Here is a 17,873-nt window from a genome sequence, read left to right as displayed (position 1 = left end):
AATTTTGCGACACGTCTTTCGAGTTGATTCACATTTTATAAGCCATAATATGAAGTTATTAGCGTACCAGATTAGACATGTATGACCCGGAATGACAAGTCATGATCCAACCAGAAACAAGTGTTGAGTTCCTGTGCATATTTGGCCCCTTTACCACTCTGGAGTGGTGATTTCACTTTCTTCCTCTAGGCCTTATGTCAGGCCCAAATCGCTTCAGAACATCTCACTGTGCACTAGACCAAGTCGCAACAAGTTCGATGCCGACATGATCGCTACACTTTGGGGGGGCAGCTTTACTTCTATAGACATTACCCTGTCTTTCTTTCAAGCGCGTGTTAAGTGGCATTTGCTGTACAGACTGTCTTACAGAACTTCGTAGAGCTCGTTAACACAGCTCTCTTGACATCTCATACCTCCTCACAATACTTGAGTTTAGACCTACGAGCATCGCTATATCAGGTTGAGACTGGTAGCCAAGACAATCCTTCATAGACCTAGAAATCCAATAATTATACAGTATACTGTTTCGTAAGTACTACAACTTTCGATGTCGCTGTCGTGTGCTCAGTTATACAGATGAGTCCAGACCACTATAAATCTGCTTACCGTACCGCTGCTGCAAGAGTATTGGATTTAGTTGACGTTCAACGGCTAAGCATCTTAAACGCAGTCGACAGCTAACAGCCTCTCAACTGCAGCGTGGTCCTTGCGTGAGGTGATCATGTTCATCTTTTCCAAAAGAAGTTTCGCTATTGTAGTGCATTTTAGGCGTAGCGGAAAACGAGACGACCAAACTAATCCAGATATCAGAACCTAGGCAAGAGTCGGGGATTCGAGGAATACAAATCGAAGCACATTCGACTTGAATCGGAATTGACTGTGTTGGCCATTTGTGCACGCTTACACTGCTCCTGTCCTGTATAAAGCACCGCAACGCGCCACAGATGAAGAATGTTAGCGCGGTTGAAATGCTTTTTCAAGGCTAGCTGGTCCCAAAGCAGCTAGCCCTGGCGCGTGCACGTGCAGCCTATCCGCTTGCACCCCACAACAAACGACCGCTCTTACCGTTTTCCTACGCCCATTTCTCACCGCTACAAGTTTGAGTAAACAGCACCTCTTCCTCCACTTCCTCTCCATCCACCAGCCCAACTCGCAGCATCATCAGCTCCATAGCTACTCAACTCTCTACCAGCTTCATCCGAAACTTCTATTCTCAGCCAATATGCGTGAAATCGTACGTCGCCCCCTCTCGTACATACAGTTGTTTTTCACGCGTCCCCTGAATGCCCCGCGTTGGTCTAGGCACCACAATTTCGCACCCCTTGGCTTTGAGCAACATCGCTAACATGAGTTTTCTCGCAAATAGGTACATCTTCAAACCGGTCAATGTGTAAGTCATCTATGAATCTCATCAATTGAGTAGACGCTGACTTATACAGGGTAACCAAATTGGTGCTGCCTTCTGGTGTGTTCCCGCCAACCCTACCGTACTTCGATTTTGCTCCTGACAGATTGGGATAAATACGAATCACATCGAATATGGACTGACATGTTATAAAGGCAACAGATCTCTGGCGAGCACGGTCTAGATGGCTCTGGAGTGTGAGTAGACACTCAGCGATGTGCTATGCATCAAGACTCTCGACTAACGACACTAGCTACAATGGTACCTCAGACCTTCAATTGGAGCGCATGAACGTGTACTTCAACGAGGTAAGGCTTCTCATTACCTTCGCCTCAGCTCATGGAGCTAATAGTTCATTTTAGGGCTCTGGCAACAAGTTCGTCCCTCGCGCTGTACTCGTCGATTTGGAGCCTGGTACTATGGACGCTGTCCGTGCTGGTCCTTTCGGTCAGCTCTTCCGTCCTGACAACTTTGTTTTCGGTCAATCCGGTGCTGGTAACAACTGGGCGAAGGGTCACTACACTGAGGGTGCCGAACTCGTCGACCAAGTTTTGGACGTTGTCCGCCGTGAGGCTGAGGGATGTGACTGCCTTCAGGGTTTCCAGATTACCCACTCCCTCGGTGGTGGTACTGGTGCTGGTATGGGTACGCTATTGATCTCCAAGATCCGTGAGGAGTTTCCAGACCGCATGATGGCCACATTTTCGGTTGTACCGTCACCCAAAGTGTCTGATACCGTTGTTGAACCTTACAACGCCACTCTGTCCGTCCACCAACTTGTGGAGAACTCGGACGAGACCTTCTGTATAGACAACCAGGTATATTCTGCTCATTTGACGGTGTAGATTTATGCTGATACTCTCTCAGGCGCTCTACGATATCTGCATGAGAACCCTCAAGCTCAACAACCCCTCGTACGGCGACCTGAACCACCTTGTCTCCGCCGTCATGTCCGGTGTAACAACCTGTCTACGTTTCCCTGGTCAGCTCAACTCTGATCTACGCAAATTGGCTGTGAACATGGTTCCTTTCCCTCGTCTCCACTTCTTCATGGTCGGTTTCGCTCCTCTAACCAGTCGTGGCGCCCATTCTTTCCGTGCCGTCACTGTTCCCGAACTCACCCAGCAAATCTTTGACCCCAAGAACATGATGGCTGCCAGTGACTTCAGGAACGGTCGCTACTTGACATGCTCTGCCATCTTGTAAGTTTCCCGATCTTTTTTGACCACACAGGATATACTAAGAGTGATGTAGCCGTGGTAAGCTCTCCGGAAAGGAGGTCGAGGACCAGATGCGAAACGTCCAGAACAAGAACTCTTCCTACTTCGTTGAGTGGATCCCCAACAACGTCCAGACCGCTCTTTGCTCCATCCCTCCCCGTGGTCTCAAGATGTCATCTACCTTCGTTGGTAACTCCACCTCCATCCAGGAGCTCTTCAAACGTGTCGGTGACCAGTTCACTGCTATGTTCCGTCGCAAGGCTTTCTTGCATTGGTACACTGGTGAGGGTATGGACGAGATGGAATTCACTGAGGCTGAGTCCAACATGAACGATTTGGTCTCTGAGTACCAGCAATACCAGGAGGCATCGGTCTCCGATGCTGAGGAGGAGTACGCTGAAGAGGAGCCCATTGAGGCCGAGGAGTAAGCGCAGCAGCCCTATTCCCGACATTGATCATTTCATGGCCCTGTCAAGAAGGCAGACTGTAGCGTAGAATGGCTGTGTTCTTCGTGTCCTGGTGGACTATTCGTATCGTTCGTCGGTGTTAGCAATTAGCAAGGAGTAGCAATGGATTACATAATGTTTGACCTCCTTTCGTTTGCTTGACTCGTGTCCGCCAAGTGTCTGATCAGAATTCGACCCTAGAGATCAAAAGCTCCGCACCATCTAGAATGTTTACAAAGATCATACGGGTCTACCGTAGTTCTACATTGACTTGGGGTGAAGCACTTGGAAGTAAACAGGTGAGTGACTTGCACATGTGGAACTCGAACAAGTGGACCGTGCACATTGCGACGGGCGCTTGATTGATATATATGTATGGGCTCTGCCCAGGCAGATGCAGTAATACAATGTCATGATACATTTAGTTGACATTGATTTGCCACATGACTGGAATGGCCAACAGGCAATCCGATACATCAGATCGAAAGCCTAGTCGCCTGACACCCCATCCCCGTGTGCCCAAAAGCGTAAGCTCTAGGATAAAAAGAAAAGACACCAAACCCTCTGACCAAAAAAGACGACCCACTATCTAGTTCCAAGGCCCGACCGTACCCAATAGATGCGGAGAAACCCATCCTACACAACTCCGTTAGTATCGAAGCTACTCTGTCCAACATCCGTTCCGTTGAGACTCGTCATATCCTCCGGCGCCGCAACCGGCCTCACAGGCGTTGGGTTTTTGACCGGTGGCGTAAGGATGCTCTGACTAGCTGTCGGACTCAGGGTCGGGCCAGGCAGCAGCTCGGTGCCCTGGCTGGACAGCGGCCGCGCAACATCGTGTTTCTCGGGTGAAATACCGGTTGCTGGATCGGGGAGCATGGGGTGCGGCGAGGCGGTCGGTTGTGGCTGTGAAGACTGTTGCAGGGGCGTCATCAGGGGGACAGCAGGGCTATGGCTGTTTGTTTGGGAGTGTGGACGTGGTGTCGCGATCGCGCTTTTTGTAGGAGAAGGGGGGCCATTTTGAGATGAAGGGCGGGCTGTGCTGTCTGGGGCTGCTGGTGGAGTTACGGCAGCACCATTTGGTGTTGTTGGGGATGCGGATGTGGAGTTCTTCGTGACGCGGGCGAAGTCGTTTCTGAAGGGGTCATGATGGAGAACTCGGCTTGTGGAGCTGTTGTTACTGCCAGGGAGCGATGATCGGCGGTTGGAGTGGTTAGGGTATTCGAGTTGAAGATATACGTTTGGTTGCGGACTCGATGATGGGGCTTTCGGTTTCGGTGGTACCGTGGGATAGGGCACAGGAGGTGGAGGTTGATAGGTTTGATTATACTGTGGCGAGTACTGTGGTGAGTATTGGTGCTGAGAGGCGTAAGGGACAGGGCCTTGACTCTGATGTCGACTTTGCTGATTTTGCGACTGCTGATTCTGCGAATTTTGTTGAGGATGGCTGGGCATATTTGGTGGAGGAGGGGACATTTGCGCATTGTTCGACTCGTAGCGGCCATCGTACCAATAATTCCGCGATCTGTTCAGCCTAGCATAAGCTGGCGCATGCGCAGTCGTTTGTCCTTGGGATGGTACTTGTGTTGATTGCGAGTGGACTGGAGGAGATATTGACTTCGCTGGCGGAAACATGAATCCTCCAGTTGGCTCAGCAGGCGGGGCGTATGCTCCTGGTGGACCAGCTCTTTGACCTTGAGGTGACAGACTTGGACCGTTCATGACAGAGCCGACGTGATCGCGATGTTGATGGGCTTGCTGGTTGGTGCCAGGCACTGGTATCTCTACTGCCTTGAAAACGCCGGGCGCAGTGGACGTTCCGTTGGTGTGCGATGACGGATTGGTGTTGAGGCGAATTTTCAAAGGAGGTTCTTTGGCCCGTCGTGCTGCACTGGCGGATTTCTTCTTGCAGTCGCCGCATTCAAACTTAAAGTCTTCGCTCTCTGCCTGCGACTGGGGAATATTGTGACATGCGCTGTGTTGCCAGACATTGCAGGTTTCGCACGCAATACTGTGGGTCCCGTCGTCCAAATTCTCGCCATAGACACCACATTTAGAGCAGTCGAAGACCCAGTCCTCCTCTTGAGTGAGCTTCTCGAGCTCCTCTTTCCTCCTCTGCATTTCCGCCTTGAGATATCGCTCCGATCCACGGGCTTCATTGGCTTCTACTTTCTTTTTCTCCTCTTCAAGTTTTGCGAGCTCTTCTTCGTGTAATATGCGCTTCACCTCACGGTCCTTGAGGCGCTGCTCCCGCGTCATCATCCGAGATTGTCGATCCTGCTCCATTCTTGATTGCCTCTCTTGCTCCTTATGGGCCATGGCCAAGTCTGCCTGTTTCTTGCGTTCTGCCTCCTCAGCAGCCTCCTGCTCTTTGCGTGCCTCTTGCTTACCGGCCAATCTACTGGACCTTTTTGCTTGGGCCAACTTCTGCATAACTTCCAATTCTCGTAACTGTTTCTGGCGCTTGACTTCCATCTCTTCGACTTGTTTGTCAAGAATTGGTAGTACATTATCATCGATCCTCTTGACCAAGTCCTTTTGGTCTGGGTCACGAGTTCGACGCATGCTGTCGAGGAATCTGCTGTAGTCTTCTCGTGTGACGGCAAGACATTCCCATTTCATACCCCCGAAGCCATCATCATCAGGCTCGGTGGGCTTTTCTTGCTCTTCAGTTGTGTTATCATCGACCAATTCGGTGTCACTGGTCTCCTCATCTTCTGTTTCAACAACCCTCCGACGTTTGCTTGCACGGAGTGATTTGCGTTTCTTGGTTTTGGCCTTGGATTTAGCCTTCGGAGGTAGTGGAAGGGGCGCGGGAGTCTGTCGATAAAGACGATTGTCATCGAGCACGAAATATGTGAGCTGCTCGGCGTCCCAACCGAAAGGTTCAATACGCTGCAGACGTTAGCGTTGTGCATTGTGATCAGAAACGCTATATACCCATTCAGTATGATTCTTTTCATCAATCTTCTCCCGGATACGATCTGCATTACCAAGTGTCCACGTCGAAAGCTGGTGTAGGACGCGTATCTTTGTGAAGACATCAAACTCCGCAAATTTCTTGGGCTCTTCTTCGGTGCCGAAGGGGTTCCGTGAAGGTGCCTTAGCTATGTATTGTCGTCTCGTGTATTCGTCAAATATCTCGATTCTGATTGTATGTCAACTGGCGTTATAAATAGAGATTTTGCAGCGTACGTGAGGCCTTTGTGTGAAGAGACGTATTTGAGGAGCGCAAGACCAATTTCTGATAGTTTGGGAGAGTGCACAGGCTTGAGCAGCTCAGCCTCCAAGTCCTGTAGAACACTTAGCTCTGGAAACGAAAATTATCTCCCTCCATACATACCTCGATACCTAGGTCTTCGTCGATCTTTACGGCTTTCCCAAAGATGAATATGTATTGAAACAGTGATGCGAATTGCCACATGTTCCTGATTCGATCCAGTAATGCCGGCTCCTCTTTAGAAGTCTCGGTTACCACCTCATCCGTTTCCATCTCTGCAGCAGCACGCTTCCTTGTCACCATGATGCCAGGAACCTACCCTCGAGCACCGCGCGCGCGAGGTAAGATTTATTAAGAAGCAGAGTGAGCGAATAGTCTATTTGAGGACTATAGGAGTATGAGAAGTGGTAGGCGGGTCGGCATCAAGGGGTAACAAGACCTTGCGATAGTGGGTGTTAAAGATTTGGGCTCCAAGTCGCGAAGCGGGAAAAGTGATAGATGAGATCCCGTCGCGAAAGTTGAGGTGACGGGCAGAGCGCGACCGCGCGCCAAATTCCCTAGGTTCAAGCGCCGAACTTCAGCCGATGATTGTAGAAGAATGAGTTCATCATTATTACTACTTTTATAATATACTATACTACCATTTTACTTGACTCTTTTCGCAGATTCACAGCATACTGGAAGCACGGTACTACCATGACACGAGTACTTCGTTCTATCATGCATTGATCGGGAATCAAGTTCTGCATCGTGCTATCTCTCAAAGAAGGCCACCACTGCCGTAAATACTCTTGAACTTGCCAAACACTGAGGAATCCTGACGATTCGTGATTGACAGTATGGACTGTGTGACAGCAGCAGATATACGGCCTGGGAGCGTCAGGATAGCAAGCAATACACACAAGGCTTCAGTTCGTAGGCACTGTCACATCTCGTCTTGCGGGGGGGATGCGGCATGGTCGGTCTCGGCAAGAGAGCCCTAGACAGAGCCACCTAACCTTTTCTAAGGGGATCAAGGTAAATTGTGTAGACTGGAACCTGAAGTGGGTTTTAAGGCTGTGGGCGTGGGCGTACTAATTTATGTATGCAGTAATCCTAGTACAGCAGGGAGCATTAGGGGCTAGCGGGCAACTGTTTGGGGCGTAGACGACTAATTAAGTTATGCCTGCGGGAGAGACGCGCACCTCATCCTTGCGTTCTAAAACTGGCCTCGACTGTCATACCTCCGCATTCTTACTTCGTTGCTCTAATATTTGTCTATCCAACATTGACGCTTCAGCTTTCAGTCGTTGCTTCTCACGTTCGCTCCTGAAACAATTCCGCTTGTTCTGCGCATCTGTGATACCCCTTTAGCGTCTCACAACTTTCTTGGACCGTACTACGCATCTATCTCATCTGGCTGGCATAGGCGTACCCCTTCGCGCGAGGCCTTGGCCCAACATTCACCTGAAGTCCACATTGGAATCTCGATGACTTCATAACAATCAGGCTCGAGAAGAGGCGGCGCAGAAGGTCTCAATGGACTCGAGCGATCCCCACCATCGTCGCAATCAGTCAACCCCACAATCGATACCTCTCCAGGATTTCAGTCGCCAACAGGATACTGGGGACGAGGAGTATGGCTCAGGCTCGCAGCGGAGGAGAAGCCTTGGAGAAAGAGGAAGGAACCTGTTCAACAGAAACCGCGACTCGATCTCTGGCCGACCGCGTCACAACAATGCAAGATATGCTGCCATACAAGAGGACTCGGAGAGTCGAAGCAGAGGTTCTCGAGCACCACGCCTCGTGACAGAAGAAGACCATCTGACCAGTCCACGTCAAGAATACGAGGACTACTCACCACTTGAAGATATCAGTGGCTTCCAATCCGCTATTGGTGGGTTTGCAGGCTTAACCTTTCAAGGCGAGTCCTCATACACACCACCGCTGAGCCAGCGTCCTGTTCCTAGAGGACGAGGTACATCCGAATCTTTCTCATCACAGAGAGAAATTGATCCTTATGCGAACGACCACGCAAAAGGCCACGATTACGGCTACTCATCGCCCATAGACGAAGACACCACGCCACTCACAGATCCTGGACATCTCCAACCAATAAGCGGAGCTGTAGCTGATGAATCGACATATGACAGGACAAGCAACTTCCAAAGTGTTCGCTTCCTCGCCCCAGAGCACGCTTCTTCAAGTGACAGACGTAGTGAAGACATGCGCGATGTCGAGGTGGGCTTGTCGCCTACAAGTGCGTTGGGAAGATCCGGGTCACGTCAAAGGTCCCTCTCACCCACGTCGCCTCTGCAGCGAGCTAGCACAATCATGAGGAACATGTCAATGCGAGTTGTCAACATTAGTAACGAACAGGATGTGGTCGAGCGTAGTATCAAGAGAAAATCGTCGGTAAAGACTGAGACTCCCCAAGAACCTGAAGCACGTCTGCAAGCACCACCGTCATTTCCAGCGATGACAGAGTATGCGCATGATGGTGGGACTTCCCCTCCGATAGAGAAGAGCTCTTCGGGCAGCTCTCGACAAATTAACGTGAATCCGTTGCGAGGGAGATCGCTGGGTATCTTCTCTGCTGACAATCCGATTCGAGTCCGGCTGTGTAGCTTACTGGTTCATCCGCTATTCGAACCTTGCATTTTCGTTCTGATTGTAGTACAAACAGTACTTCTTGCAGCTGATTCGAGGCGTAATGTGTACAACGATGGCAACAGCGAACACTCCAGTAATCGATGGGGGTCTTCGTGGATAGACTATGGAGTTCTGAGCTTGTTTATCTTATATACCATCGAGCTATTGATACGTATCATAGTCTCCGGTCTCCTTATAAATCCAGTGGAGTACAGCACTGTTAATCGCAAAGTTGGGCTCAAGCAAGCTATTATGAACAAGGGTCATGAGCTGTTTGCTATTACGCGACAGCCTTCACTGAAAAGAGCAGGAAGTTCATTTGAGCCTTCTATCATACGAACCTTTACCATGGCTCAGACGGATCCAGACCAGCCAAAAGACGCAAGGCAGCGGCAACGTATCAGACTTGCACACCGTGCCTTTCTCAGGCACTCGTTCAATCGTTTGGACTTCCTGGCCGTCATAGCATTTTGGATCAGCTTCGCAATGTCAATCACCGGGATTGAGTCACGAAAGCATGCATATCTCTTCCGTATGTTGAGCTGTCTTCGAATCTTACGGCTTCTCAACATGACCAGCGGCACAACTGTAATACTTCGAAGTCTCAAAAAGGCAGCCCCATTACTCGTCAACGTTGCATTTCTTATCTGTTACTTCTGGCTTTTATTTGCTATTGTTGGTGTCCAAAGCTTCAAAGCGAGTCTCAGGCGACATTGTGTTTGGACTGATCCATTAGGGGTAGAGCTAGACCAGTTCGATAACGAGAATCAATTCTGTGGGGGCTTTCGAGACAACGTCACAGGAGACGCAAGAGCTTGGATAAGAAAGGACGGGACCAACAACACCGGAACACCCAAAGGCTATCTATGTCCGAGAAATTCTATATGTCTGGAAGGACATAATCCTTACAACGGAACTGTCAGCTTTGACAATATCTTCCAATCTTTTGAGCTAGTGTTCGTTGTCATGTCATCAAATACGTGGTCGGATCTGATGTACAAACTCGTGGATTCTGAGTATCTCGTTGCAGCGCTTTTCTTCGCGATTGGGATTTTATTACTCAGTCTCTGGCTGATAAGTTTGCTGGTGGCGGTCATCACTTCGTCGTTTCAGGTCATTCGCGAAGAGAGCAAGACAAGTGCCTTCACTGGGCAAGACAGCGAACCTGTTCCGGGAATTTCGGATGAGCAGCCCAAAATTCGACCGAGTGCTCTAAAAAGATTCTATGAAAGAACAGACTGGATATGGATCCTCGTGATAGCCTACGGATTGGTATGTCAATGTTTGCGGAGCGCGTCAATGGGACAAGGCAGAGAGACCTTCATCAGTAGGTTTCTCCGTACGTGCTACAATGCGTGTGCTAATACCCACCCTAGACGTGTCAGAGACCGGAGTCACCATTATCCTTTTCGCAGAGATTATCATTCGATTCGTCATAGACTGGCGTCACTTCCATCGCAGCAAGCAGAATCTTGTAGACGCTGCAATCGCCATCATAACCATGGTTATCCAACTACCTACAGTCAAGCACTCCCACGACGGGCGCGCCTATGCTTGGCTCACTGTCTTTCAAATCATGCGGATATACCGTGTTGTATTGGCAGTCCCAATGACGAGAGAACTTATCATGGTAGTGCTGGGAAACGTTAGTGGTCTATTGAATCTCATCTTGTTTGTGTTCCTGCTTACCTTTCTTGGGGCCATATTCGCGACCCAGCTGCTTCGAGGAGACATTCCAGAGGAAGACGGGAACGGAGAGACTATACGGTATAATTTCTTCTCGATGTACAATTCGTTCCTGGCAATGTACACGATACTCTCGAGTGAGAATTGGACGACAGTGCTGTACACTGTCACGACTTTCAACCGTATCCACAACACCGCATGGATAGGAGCTGCCTTCTTCATCATCTGGTTCATTCTTGCCAACTTCATAGTCCTGAACATGTTTATTGCCGTCATTCAGGAGAATTTTGATGTTTCAGAGGACGAGAAACGCCTACAGCAAGTCAAAGCATTCCTACAACGTAAGGAGATTGGCCATTCGGGCGGTGGCAATCTTTCATTGTCTACAATCTTCAAATTTGGACAGCATACCGGCCGACGCAAAGACCCTTTAGATTTCGGATCTGCGGCTACGGAAATGTTATTGAAGGACGCCGTAGTCAAAGACTTTTTGGACGAACCTGAGACTTCGGCCATCCCTCGCATGGATACTCGACCTACGTTACGTGCAGCTCCAACCATTCCCCTCGTGAATTCGGGATCTTTGTCCGCACTCTGGGCAAATATCATTGGACGTTTCAAGAACAGAGAGCCAAATCCGTTCTACGAAAGTCTCGGATTGACGAAAGCTCAAGAGGAATTGGACCCAAGAGAAATGGCGAAGCACGTAGTCGATGCTACTGAACGCCGAAAGTTGGCTCAACGTCAATATCTTCAGAAGCATCCGAAGTACAATGTATCACTGTTCATCTTTCAGCCGGACAACTGGCTTCGCAGAGCTTGCCAGCGGATCGTCGGTCCAGGCCGTGGTGGAACTCGTATTCAGGGAGTTGACCCTTCCACTCCAGTTTGGTATGCGTTCTCTGCATTCATTTACGCCGCGATTATCGCCATGGTCATACTCGCATGTGTGACAACACCGCTTTACCAGCGCGAATACTTTCTCAAGCATACATTTAGCGTGAAGAATTGGTTTGTCTTCTCTGACATGGGTTTCGCTGCCGTATTCACTATTGAAGCATTGATCAAAGTCATCGCGGATGGCTTTTTCTGGACACCAAACGCCTACTTTCGAGGTTCATGGGGCTTCATAGACGGGGTCGTACTGCTAACACTCTGGATCAATATCATCACATCCCTGGACAACGAAGGCCAAATCTCTCGAGTTGTTGGTGCGTTCAAAGCCTTGCGAGCGCTCAGACTGCTCAACGTTAGCGACAGTGCTCGAGATACTTTCCATTCGCTGATAGTAAGAGGCTGGTGGAAATTGACCTCGGCGGCTTTTGTGTCCCTGAGTCTGCTGATCCCCTTTGCTATGTACGGTTTGAACCTGTTCAATGGTCGCCTTCAGTCATGTAATGATGGCAAGTCAAACATTAGGGATCTAAACGATTGCGTCGGCGAGTACATGAGCACACCGTACAACTGGACCGTCCTGGCTCCTCGACAGGCTTCAAATCCCTCTTATGACTTCGACAACTTTGGTAACTCCCTATTCATCCTCTTCCAGATCGTATCTCAAGAAGGCTGGACGGACGTGATGTGGTCCGCTGAAAGCATCACAGGCGTTTTCACCCAACCGTCGTCGTTCTCGCAGGAGGGGAATGCTGTATTCTTCGTTGTTTTCAACTTGCTTGGAGCGGTCTTTGTGCTGACTCTGTTTGTCTCCGTCTTCATGCGCAACTACACGGAACAGACTGGTGTTGCTTTTCTGACATCTGAACAAAGATCCTGGCTTGAACTTCGAAAGCTGCTTCGTCAGATATCGCCTTCCAAACGGCCAACAGCGAAGAAGCGTCAAACGTGGGCCGAGTGGTGCTACCACCGGGCGGTCAGAAAGAGCGGACGATGGCAACGTTTCATCACCGTTGTGTTAGTGCTGCATGTGGTTCTGTTGTGCACGGAATACTATCCAGGCGTTCTATTGTGGGATCGAGTGCGCGACTTGATCTTCCTCTTCTTCGTCTTCATATACACGGCCAACATTATTATCCGCATCGTAGGCCTGACTTGGACGAGATTTCGGAAAAGCTCGTGGGACTTGTTCTCGCTGGTCGCCGTAACTGCAGCACTGGTCACGTCCATCTTACTGCTGTCAAATTTGCACAACAGAACATACACGCAGCTACATAAATTCTCCTTGGTCGGAATTGCACTGCTGATTATACCTCGCAACAACGCTCTCGACCAGCTGTTCAAGACGGCTGCCGCTAGTCTGCCTTCGATTGCCAATCTGCTGGCTACGTGGTTCGTCCTTTTCCTGGTCTACGCCATAGCTTTATCGCAGACTTTTGGCTTGACCCGATTTGGCGAGAACGAGTCGAACAATGTCAATTTTAGGACAGTACCAAAAGCCTTAATCCTCTTGTTCAGGACAAGCATCGGAGAAGGATGGAACGCACTCATGGAGGACTTCGCCAGCATCAAACCGCCATATTGCACTATTGGAGAACGGTACTTCGAAAGTGACTGTGGCAGTCCTGAATGGGCCAGATTCCTGTTTATCTCATGGAACATCCTGAGCATGTATATCTTTGTCAATCTCTTCGTTTCCTTGATATACGAGAGTTTCAGTTACGTATATCAAAGGAGCAATGGGCTCTCCGTTATCAGTCGAGAGGAAATCCGCAGATTCAAGCAAGCATGGGCGGAATTCGATCCTAGCGGCACAGGTTTCATTCCAAAGGCAGTGCTACCTAGACTTCTAGGCGAACTTTCGGGAGTTTTCCAGATGCGCATTTATGACGGTGAATTTACACTGGGTTGCATATTGAGAGAATGCTGTGTGGACGACCACAGGGGTTCTACTCTTGAAGTCAGCGACCACAAGCGACCTCGCGAGATCGATCTGGCTAAACTCAACGCCAGAATCGCACAGCTCCCACTCGCGGAAATTCGAATGAGGCGTCGACGAATGAACTTGTTCTATGAGGAAGTCATGGTATCGGCGGATCCAGATCGGGGCATTAACTTCAACGCCCTTCTCATCATTCTAGCGCATCACAAGGTCATCAATGATAACAAGAGTCTACGTCTGGAAGAGTTTTTGCGGCGACGGGCACGCATGCAGCGTGTCGAGGAAGCTGTTCGTCGTAACATAGTTGTTGGATTCTTCGATACATTGTACTGGAGAAGACGCTTCAATTCTAGAAGTTCAGGAGGGAGAATGACAGATATTCCGCAGTTTACGGTGCCTGAGATCCTCGTTGAAGATGAGGACATTACCAATCCGGAGCGCAGGAACCAAACACCTTCTCTGTCGCCAATCAACACATCGTTCCGCAGCGGATCTGGATCAGAGCATGCACGTCTTGGAGATTCTCCTGTCGGTTCTCCGATTGGCATCCGTGGTCGCTCTAGCTCGATCCAGATCTCACCTTCGCAGTCTCCTACAATGCGCGGCATCAGCCCGATGGGAGCAGTAGGCCAAGAAAGCATCGATCGACCAGATTGGCAGTTTGCCGCAGCGCTGAGCGGACCGCCTAGTCCTCTCGGTGGAGGAACTCCCGAGGGAGGACGCAGCAGGGCTAACAGCAATGCCGCGCAAGATGCACTGGACGTCTTCAACGATTCAGCGTGGGGCGAGAGTATCCGCAGGAGCTTCACTCTGCGGCGACCACAGGACAGGCGATAAGAGTCTTTGGAGCAGAATACGTATCAGGGAGGGGACATGGAATAGCATGTATGTGGTCAGAGGTGGGAGGGGAAAGAATAGACGGGTGATATTGGAGGGCAGAGGGGATAGACAGGCGAGGCGCATGAAGGCCGAATTAAGTCGTGGCAGTCATGACGATATAAATGCCGGGACAGGCGTTGGAGGATGTGCAATGGGGTGGAAGCTTGATTTTTGATGATTGATTAGGTCATAGCAGAGGCATAGCGACGGCGTTACATATACCGAGACACAGCGGTCATCGCTACGATAGAATGTAAATTCGTGGGTTTGTCGTTCCTATCAGAAAAGTCAATGATAATTGGCTGTACAGTCGCCAGTACTGTAATGGCTGAAGGAATGCAACTCGCGCCCAGCCTGGGCATTTACTATTGCTGTTTCGGGCCTAGCTTGATGGTCCATTTCATGATACCTATTCAAGCTGGCTGAAACACAAGAATTGCTACTATTTTGAGTTTGACTTGCGGCTTAGAGTTCGTAAACTAACGCGTCCCAGCGTCTCAGCGCGCGTCTCACGAGAAAAAGCCCGCCGCCCAATGGCGCAAACAGCTGGCGGGCATTCCTGTATCCATCCTGATCCTTTGCATGCATGCTATGGTGTCAGAAGCCGGCTGTTGTTACGAAAGCCGGTAATAGACGAGACCCGCACGAGACGGCTTTCTGACGAGACGAGGTTGATCGACAGTCATCTGCGACAGCGAGAAATGCTTGGTGATGCGAGGTGACGGCATAGGCGAGATAAGATGCTGATGCTGATGGTGGTGATGATGATGTTGTTGTTGTTGGTGCGACATCTACTGCACCCGGTGAACATGCAGGAGAGTTGAATGCCACTAACGACAACGGCCACACAGTGTCCTATGATAAATACCGCAATTGTATATATGGCAACATTCCAGCGAAAGGTCATCGATTTGTACAGTAATACTGGCCCGCGCAAGGAGGACTTCCAAGCGTCACATCCCTGTCTACGCCCGCTTAACATGATACACAGCTCGCGTTCTCAACCTTCCTAAGCAGTCTGTCATACCCGTCCGCGCAGAAACGGTCTTGATACACAACGACGATCTTATCTATCAAGCCCATAGTCGGAGGCAAACTAGTGTCGCAGGTCTTCACAATGGCTGAAAGAATGTGTGTGACAGGGCACTGTGAAGGCAGAGAGAAGCATGCAGCTCCAAACTCCAAAGCAAGGGGTCTTGTGCGCTTTGGTTTAAAGTCTCACCCGCGCCAGACCTGATACACGCGAAATTTCATATCCATAAAAGACCTCACTTCGAGTCGCCTGCTTGCGTGCCGCATATATTGCATTCCGCCCTCCTCGTCTCACGCGTGCGTGTGCTATTCTGGTCTCCCTGTCTCATCTGGAATGAAAGACAGCCTCTGCTATTAAGGAGGATCCCATCATCCTTGCTTTCTTTCTCTCTCTCTTCTTTCTCTTCTTCCTATATACAGCACGCACAGCCAGACTTGTGTGTGTGGGTGTATTATCGGCCCCAGCCCGACTCATCGCTTTTATTGCCCGGTCTAAATTCTGCTTTGCCCAGGAGGTTATTATTATTATCGTTTGATAGTAGGAAAGTAATTCCGCGAAATATTCACCAGGACTCGGGCTTAGTCTGGAGTCTGCGTTTTGCGCTTCGACTGCACGCAGATCCCAGCCGACCTAATATCGAACTATACCCTTCCCTCGACTACGCTATACCAACTCATACCACCGGAAAAAGAGATATATTTATATCTCTGCGCCATCGTCATTCTTTTTTTTAAACGAACTGGTTTACGCCTCCTGCGCAAGGATCTGCTTCTGGACTTATATCATCTGCTGCCTGACGCCCCACTGGCTCTCCCTCACTACACTATCCCGCTCTCTCTCGCTCTCTCGCTCTCGCTTGCTCTCCTGCACCGGACTTTGCCTGCATACATCACGCGTGGCTTCGTCGAACCCGCCAGTCCGGAACTCCTGACCAGTTTGCCCATTCTTCTTTGAGGATAGGTCTTGCATTCGGAGTATTCTATACCGTGCTATCGAAAGGTCTCTGCGTCTTCCTTTTCGCTCGCACTGCTGCGTCCGCGAACCCCCCCCCCCCCCCCTGACACGACACCTTCATCTTCTTCAATCGTCACTTATCGTCAACGAAGCACATATACCGACCCGTCTCCGCCTCTCGACTGTGTTTTTTGGGTTCGAACGACGACTGCCTTCTCTCTCCTCCACACGCTCGTTCGACATATTCGTCCATACACACACTCTTTCACTACGATCGGATCTCTCCATCAGCCGCTCTCTACTTTACTCACACCACCACTCGCTTCAACCTCACCACCACCCATCAACAAACAAACAAACCATGCCCGCCCCTCGCACCCACCCCTTCACCCCCCTAATCCGCCTCCGCACCGCCTCCTCCCCCTCACCCTCACCCTCACCCTCACCCTCGCCATCCAACCCAGCAGACACCACCACCACAACATCACCCACCCGCCACATGCGCAGCATATCCCCCTCCAGCTCCATCTGCTCCACCTCCACCACAACCTCAACCAGCAGCACATCCTCCATCCACGCCCTGCTGCGCAGCCGCCGCCACAGCCCGTCCCCGCTAGACCGCGAGATGGAGGACGAGCAGCGGCGGTTCGGCGAGGGCTTGGGCTTGCTGGAGCCCAGGCCGAGGGGGCGTGTGGGTATTTTTGAGGTTTTGGATGGGGCGGTTTGAGGGGGTGTGTGCGTGAGTTTTTGGGGCTGGTTTGGGTCTTGGTTATGGGGTTGGGATTGGGGGGTTGCGTATACGCATACACGCAGACACGCATACACGCACGCATACACAGACACAGACATACACACACACATACACATACGCCCGCCGAACAATCACGCAACACGCGACGACACTCTACACCGCCGGGGTTTTTCTTTCAACAACAACAACAACACACTTTAATTCCTACAATTTATACCTTGTTTTTTTTTTTTCTCAAAATTATTCCCACGCACGCACGCACGCACACATGCGCCCGCATGCAACGATACGAATTCGGGGCCTGGTTTGGACTGGCGTTTACTGGATTTTCTCCTCTTCTTCATCACCTTTATTTTCTCTCTGGAGATGGTGGGATCTTTTTTTTTCCTTTCTTCTTCTTCTTACTCCTTTCTGGAGATTTGGCATTTCCGTATCGATGAGCGGGATTATGGCATCATGGCATCGACTACTCTGGTTGGTGCATTCGGGATATGGGGATATGGGCATTTTTCGCAAACATACGCTTCTCTCCGGAGCTGCGACATAGGGAACAGATGGGATTTTTTTTTTATTTTCTGAGGGGAGGAGACGGAGAGAGAAGAGAGAATATAGGAATATTAGATTTTTTGTCTATGTGGACTTTATATCACTGCATTGATGGATGTATTTCTAGAGTTATGGCGCTGTGATGACTGTGTTTGTTTCGCGTGTTTTGTTTGTGTGTGTGTGTGTGTGTGTGTGTGTGTGTGTGTGTGTGTGTGTGTGTGTGTGTGTGTGTGTGTGTGTGTGTGTGTGTGTGTGTGTGTGTGTGT

At 50.1% G+C, this 17,873-nt stretch overlaps 4 protein-coding genes across 4 annotated transcripts; 2 read left to right on the top strand and 2 right to left on the bottom strand.

Annotated features, from left to right (window-relative positions):
• Positions 1 to 1,222: 1,222 nt before the first annotated feature.
• On the top strand, positions 1,223 to 3,053 carry EJ05DRAFT_482656 (beta-1 and beta-2 tubulin; the record flags this gene model as incomplete). Its single annotated transcript, XM_033745186.1, has 8 exons — positions 1,223 to 1,234; positions 1,367 to 1,390; positions 1,440 to 1,465; positions 1,561 to 1,602; positions 1,659 to 1,713; positions 1,768 to 2,223; positions 2,273 to 2,607; positions 2,660 to 3,053. The coding sequence occupies 8 exons, from the start codon at positions 1,223 to 1,225 to the stop codon at positions 3,051 to 3,053; spliced, it is 1,344 nt and encodes a 447-aa protein (XP_033604280.1).
• Positions 3,054 to 3,599: 546 nt separating this feature from the next.
• Positions 3,600 to 6,800, bottom strand: EJ05DRAFT_186119 (uncharacterized protein). Its single transcript, XM_033739643.1, has 4 exons — positions 6,415 to 6,800; positions 6,267 to 6,364; positions 6,012 to 6,219; positions 3,600 to 5,966 (listed from the first exon to the last, which is right to left on the bottom strand). The coding sequence occupies exons 1-4, from the start codon at positions 6,592 to 6,594 to the stop codon at positions 3,708 to 3,710; spliced, it is 2,745 nt and encodes a 914-aa protein (XP_033604279.1). The 5' UTR covers positions 6,595 to 6,800; the 3' UTR covers positions 3,600 to 3,707.
• Positions 6,801 to 7,491: 691 nt separating this feature from the next.
• Positions 7,492 to 14,613, top strand: EJ05DRAFT_448272 (calcium-channel protein CCH1). Its single transcript, XM_033742300.1, has 2 exons — positions 7,492 to 10,249; positions 10,299 to 14,613. The coding sequence occupies exons 1-2, from the start codon at positions 7,810 to 7,812 to the stop codon at positions 14,279 to 14,281; spliced, it is 6,423 nt and encodes a 2,140-aa protein (XP_033604278.1). The 5' UTR covers positions 7,492 to 7,809; the 3' UTR covers positions 14,282 to 14,613.
• A 1,801-nt stretch (positions 14,614 to 16,414) lies between these two features.
• Positions 16,415 to 17,365, bottom strand: EJ05DRAFT_185956 (uncharacterized protein). The gene has a single exon (XM_033739642.1). It carries the CDS (start codon positions 17,175 to 17,177, stop codon positions 16,641 to 16,643), a length of 537 nt encoding a protein of 178 aa, XP_033604277.1. The 5' UTR covers positions 17,178 to 17,365; the 3' UTR covers positions 16,415 to 16,640.
• Positions 17,366 to 17,873: the final 508 nt, after the last annotated feature.

The sequence above is a fragment of the Pseudovirgaria hyperparasitica genome, assembly GCF_010093815.1.
Source record: "Pseudovirgaria hyperparasitica strain CBS 121739 unplaced genomic scaffold EJ05scaffold_2, whole genome shotgun sequence".
Taxonomy (NCBI): domain Eukaryota; kingdom Fungi; phylum Ascomycota; class Dothideomycetes; order Acrospermales; family Acrospermaceae; genus Pseudovirgaria; species Pseudovirgaria hyperparasitica.
Note: the sequence above shows the minus strand (reverse complement) of the source record. Positions and strands in the feature narration are given on the sequence as shown.

Bases quoted from the DNA above. Each gene is read 5' to 3' on its own strand.
- EJ05DRAFT_186119 (XM_033739643.1), bottom strand. From the start codon at position 6,594: ATGGTGACAAGGAAGCGTGCTGCTGCAGAGATGGAAACGGATGAGGTG. The intron at 6,220-6,266 runs GTACGCTGCAAA...ACATACAATCAG, and splicing joins TCTTCACACAAAGGCCTCAC to AATCGAGATATTTGACGAAT. The intron at 5,967-6,011 runs GTATATAGCGTT...TAACGTCTGCAG, and splicing joins AAAAGAATCATACTGAATGG to CGTATTGAACCTTTCGGTTG.
- EJ05DRAFT_185956 (XM_033739642.1), bottom strand. From the start codon at position 17,177: ATGTGTATGTGTGTGTGTATGTCTGTGTCTGTGTATGCGTGCGTGTAT.
- EJ05DRAFT_448272 (XM_033742300.1), top strand. From the start codon at position 7,810: ATGGACTCGAGCGATCCCCACCATCGTCGCAATCAGTCAACCCCACAA. The intron at 10,250-10,298 runs GTAGGTTTCTCC...TACCCACCCTAG, and splicing joins AGGCAGAGAGACCTTCATCA to ACGTGTCAGAGACCGGAGTC.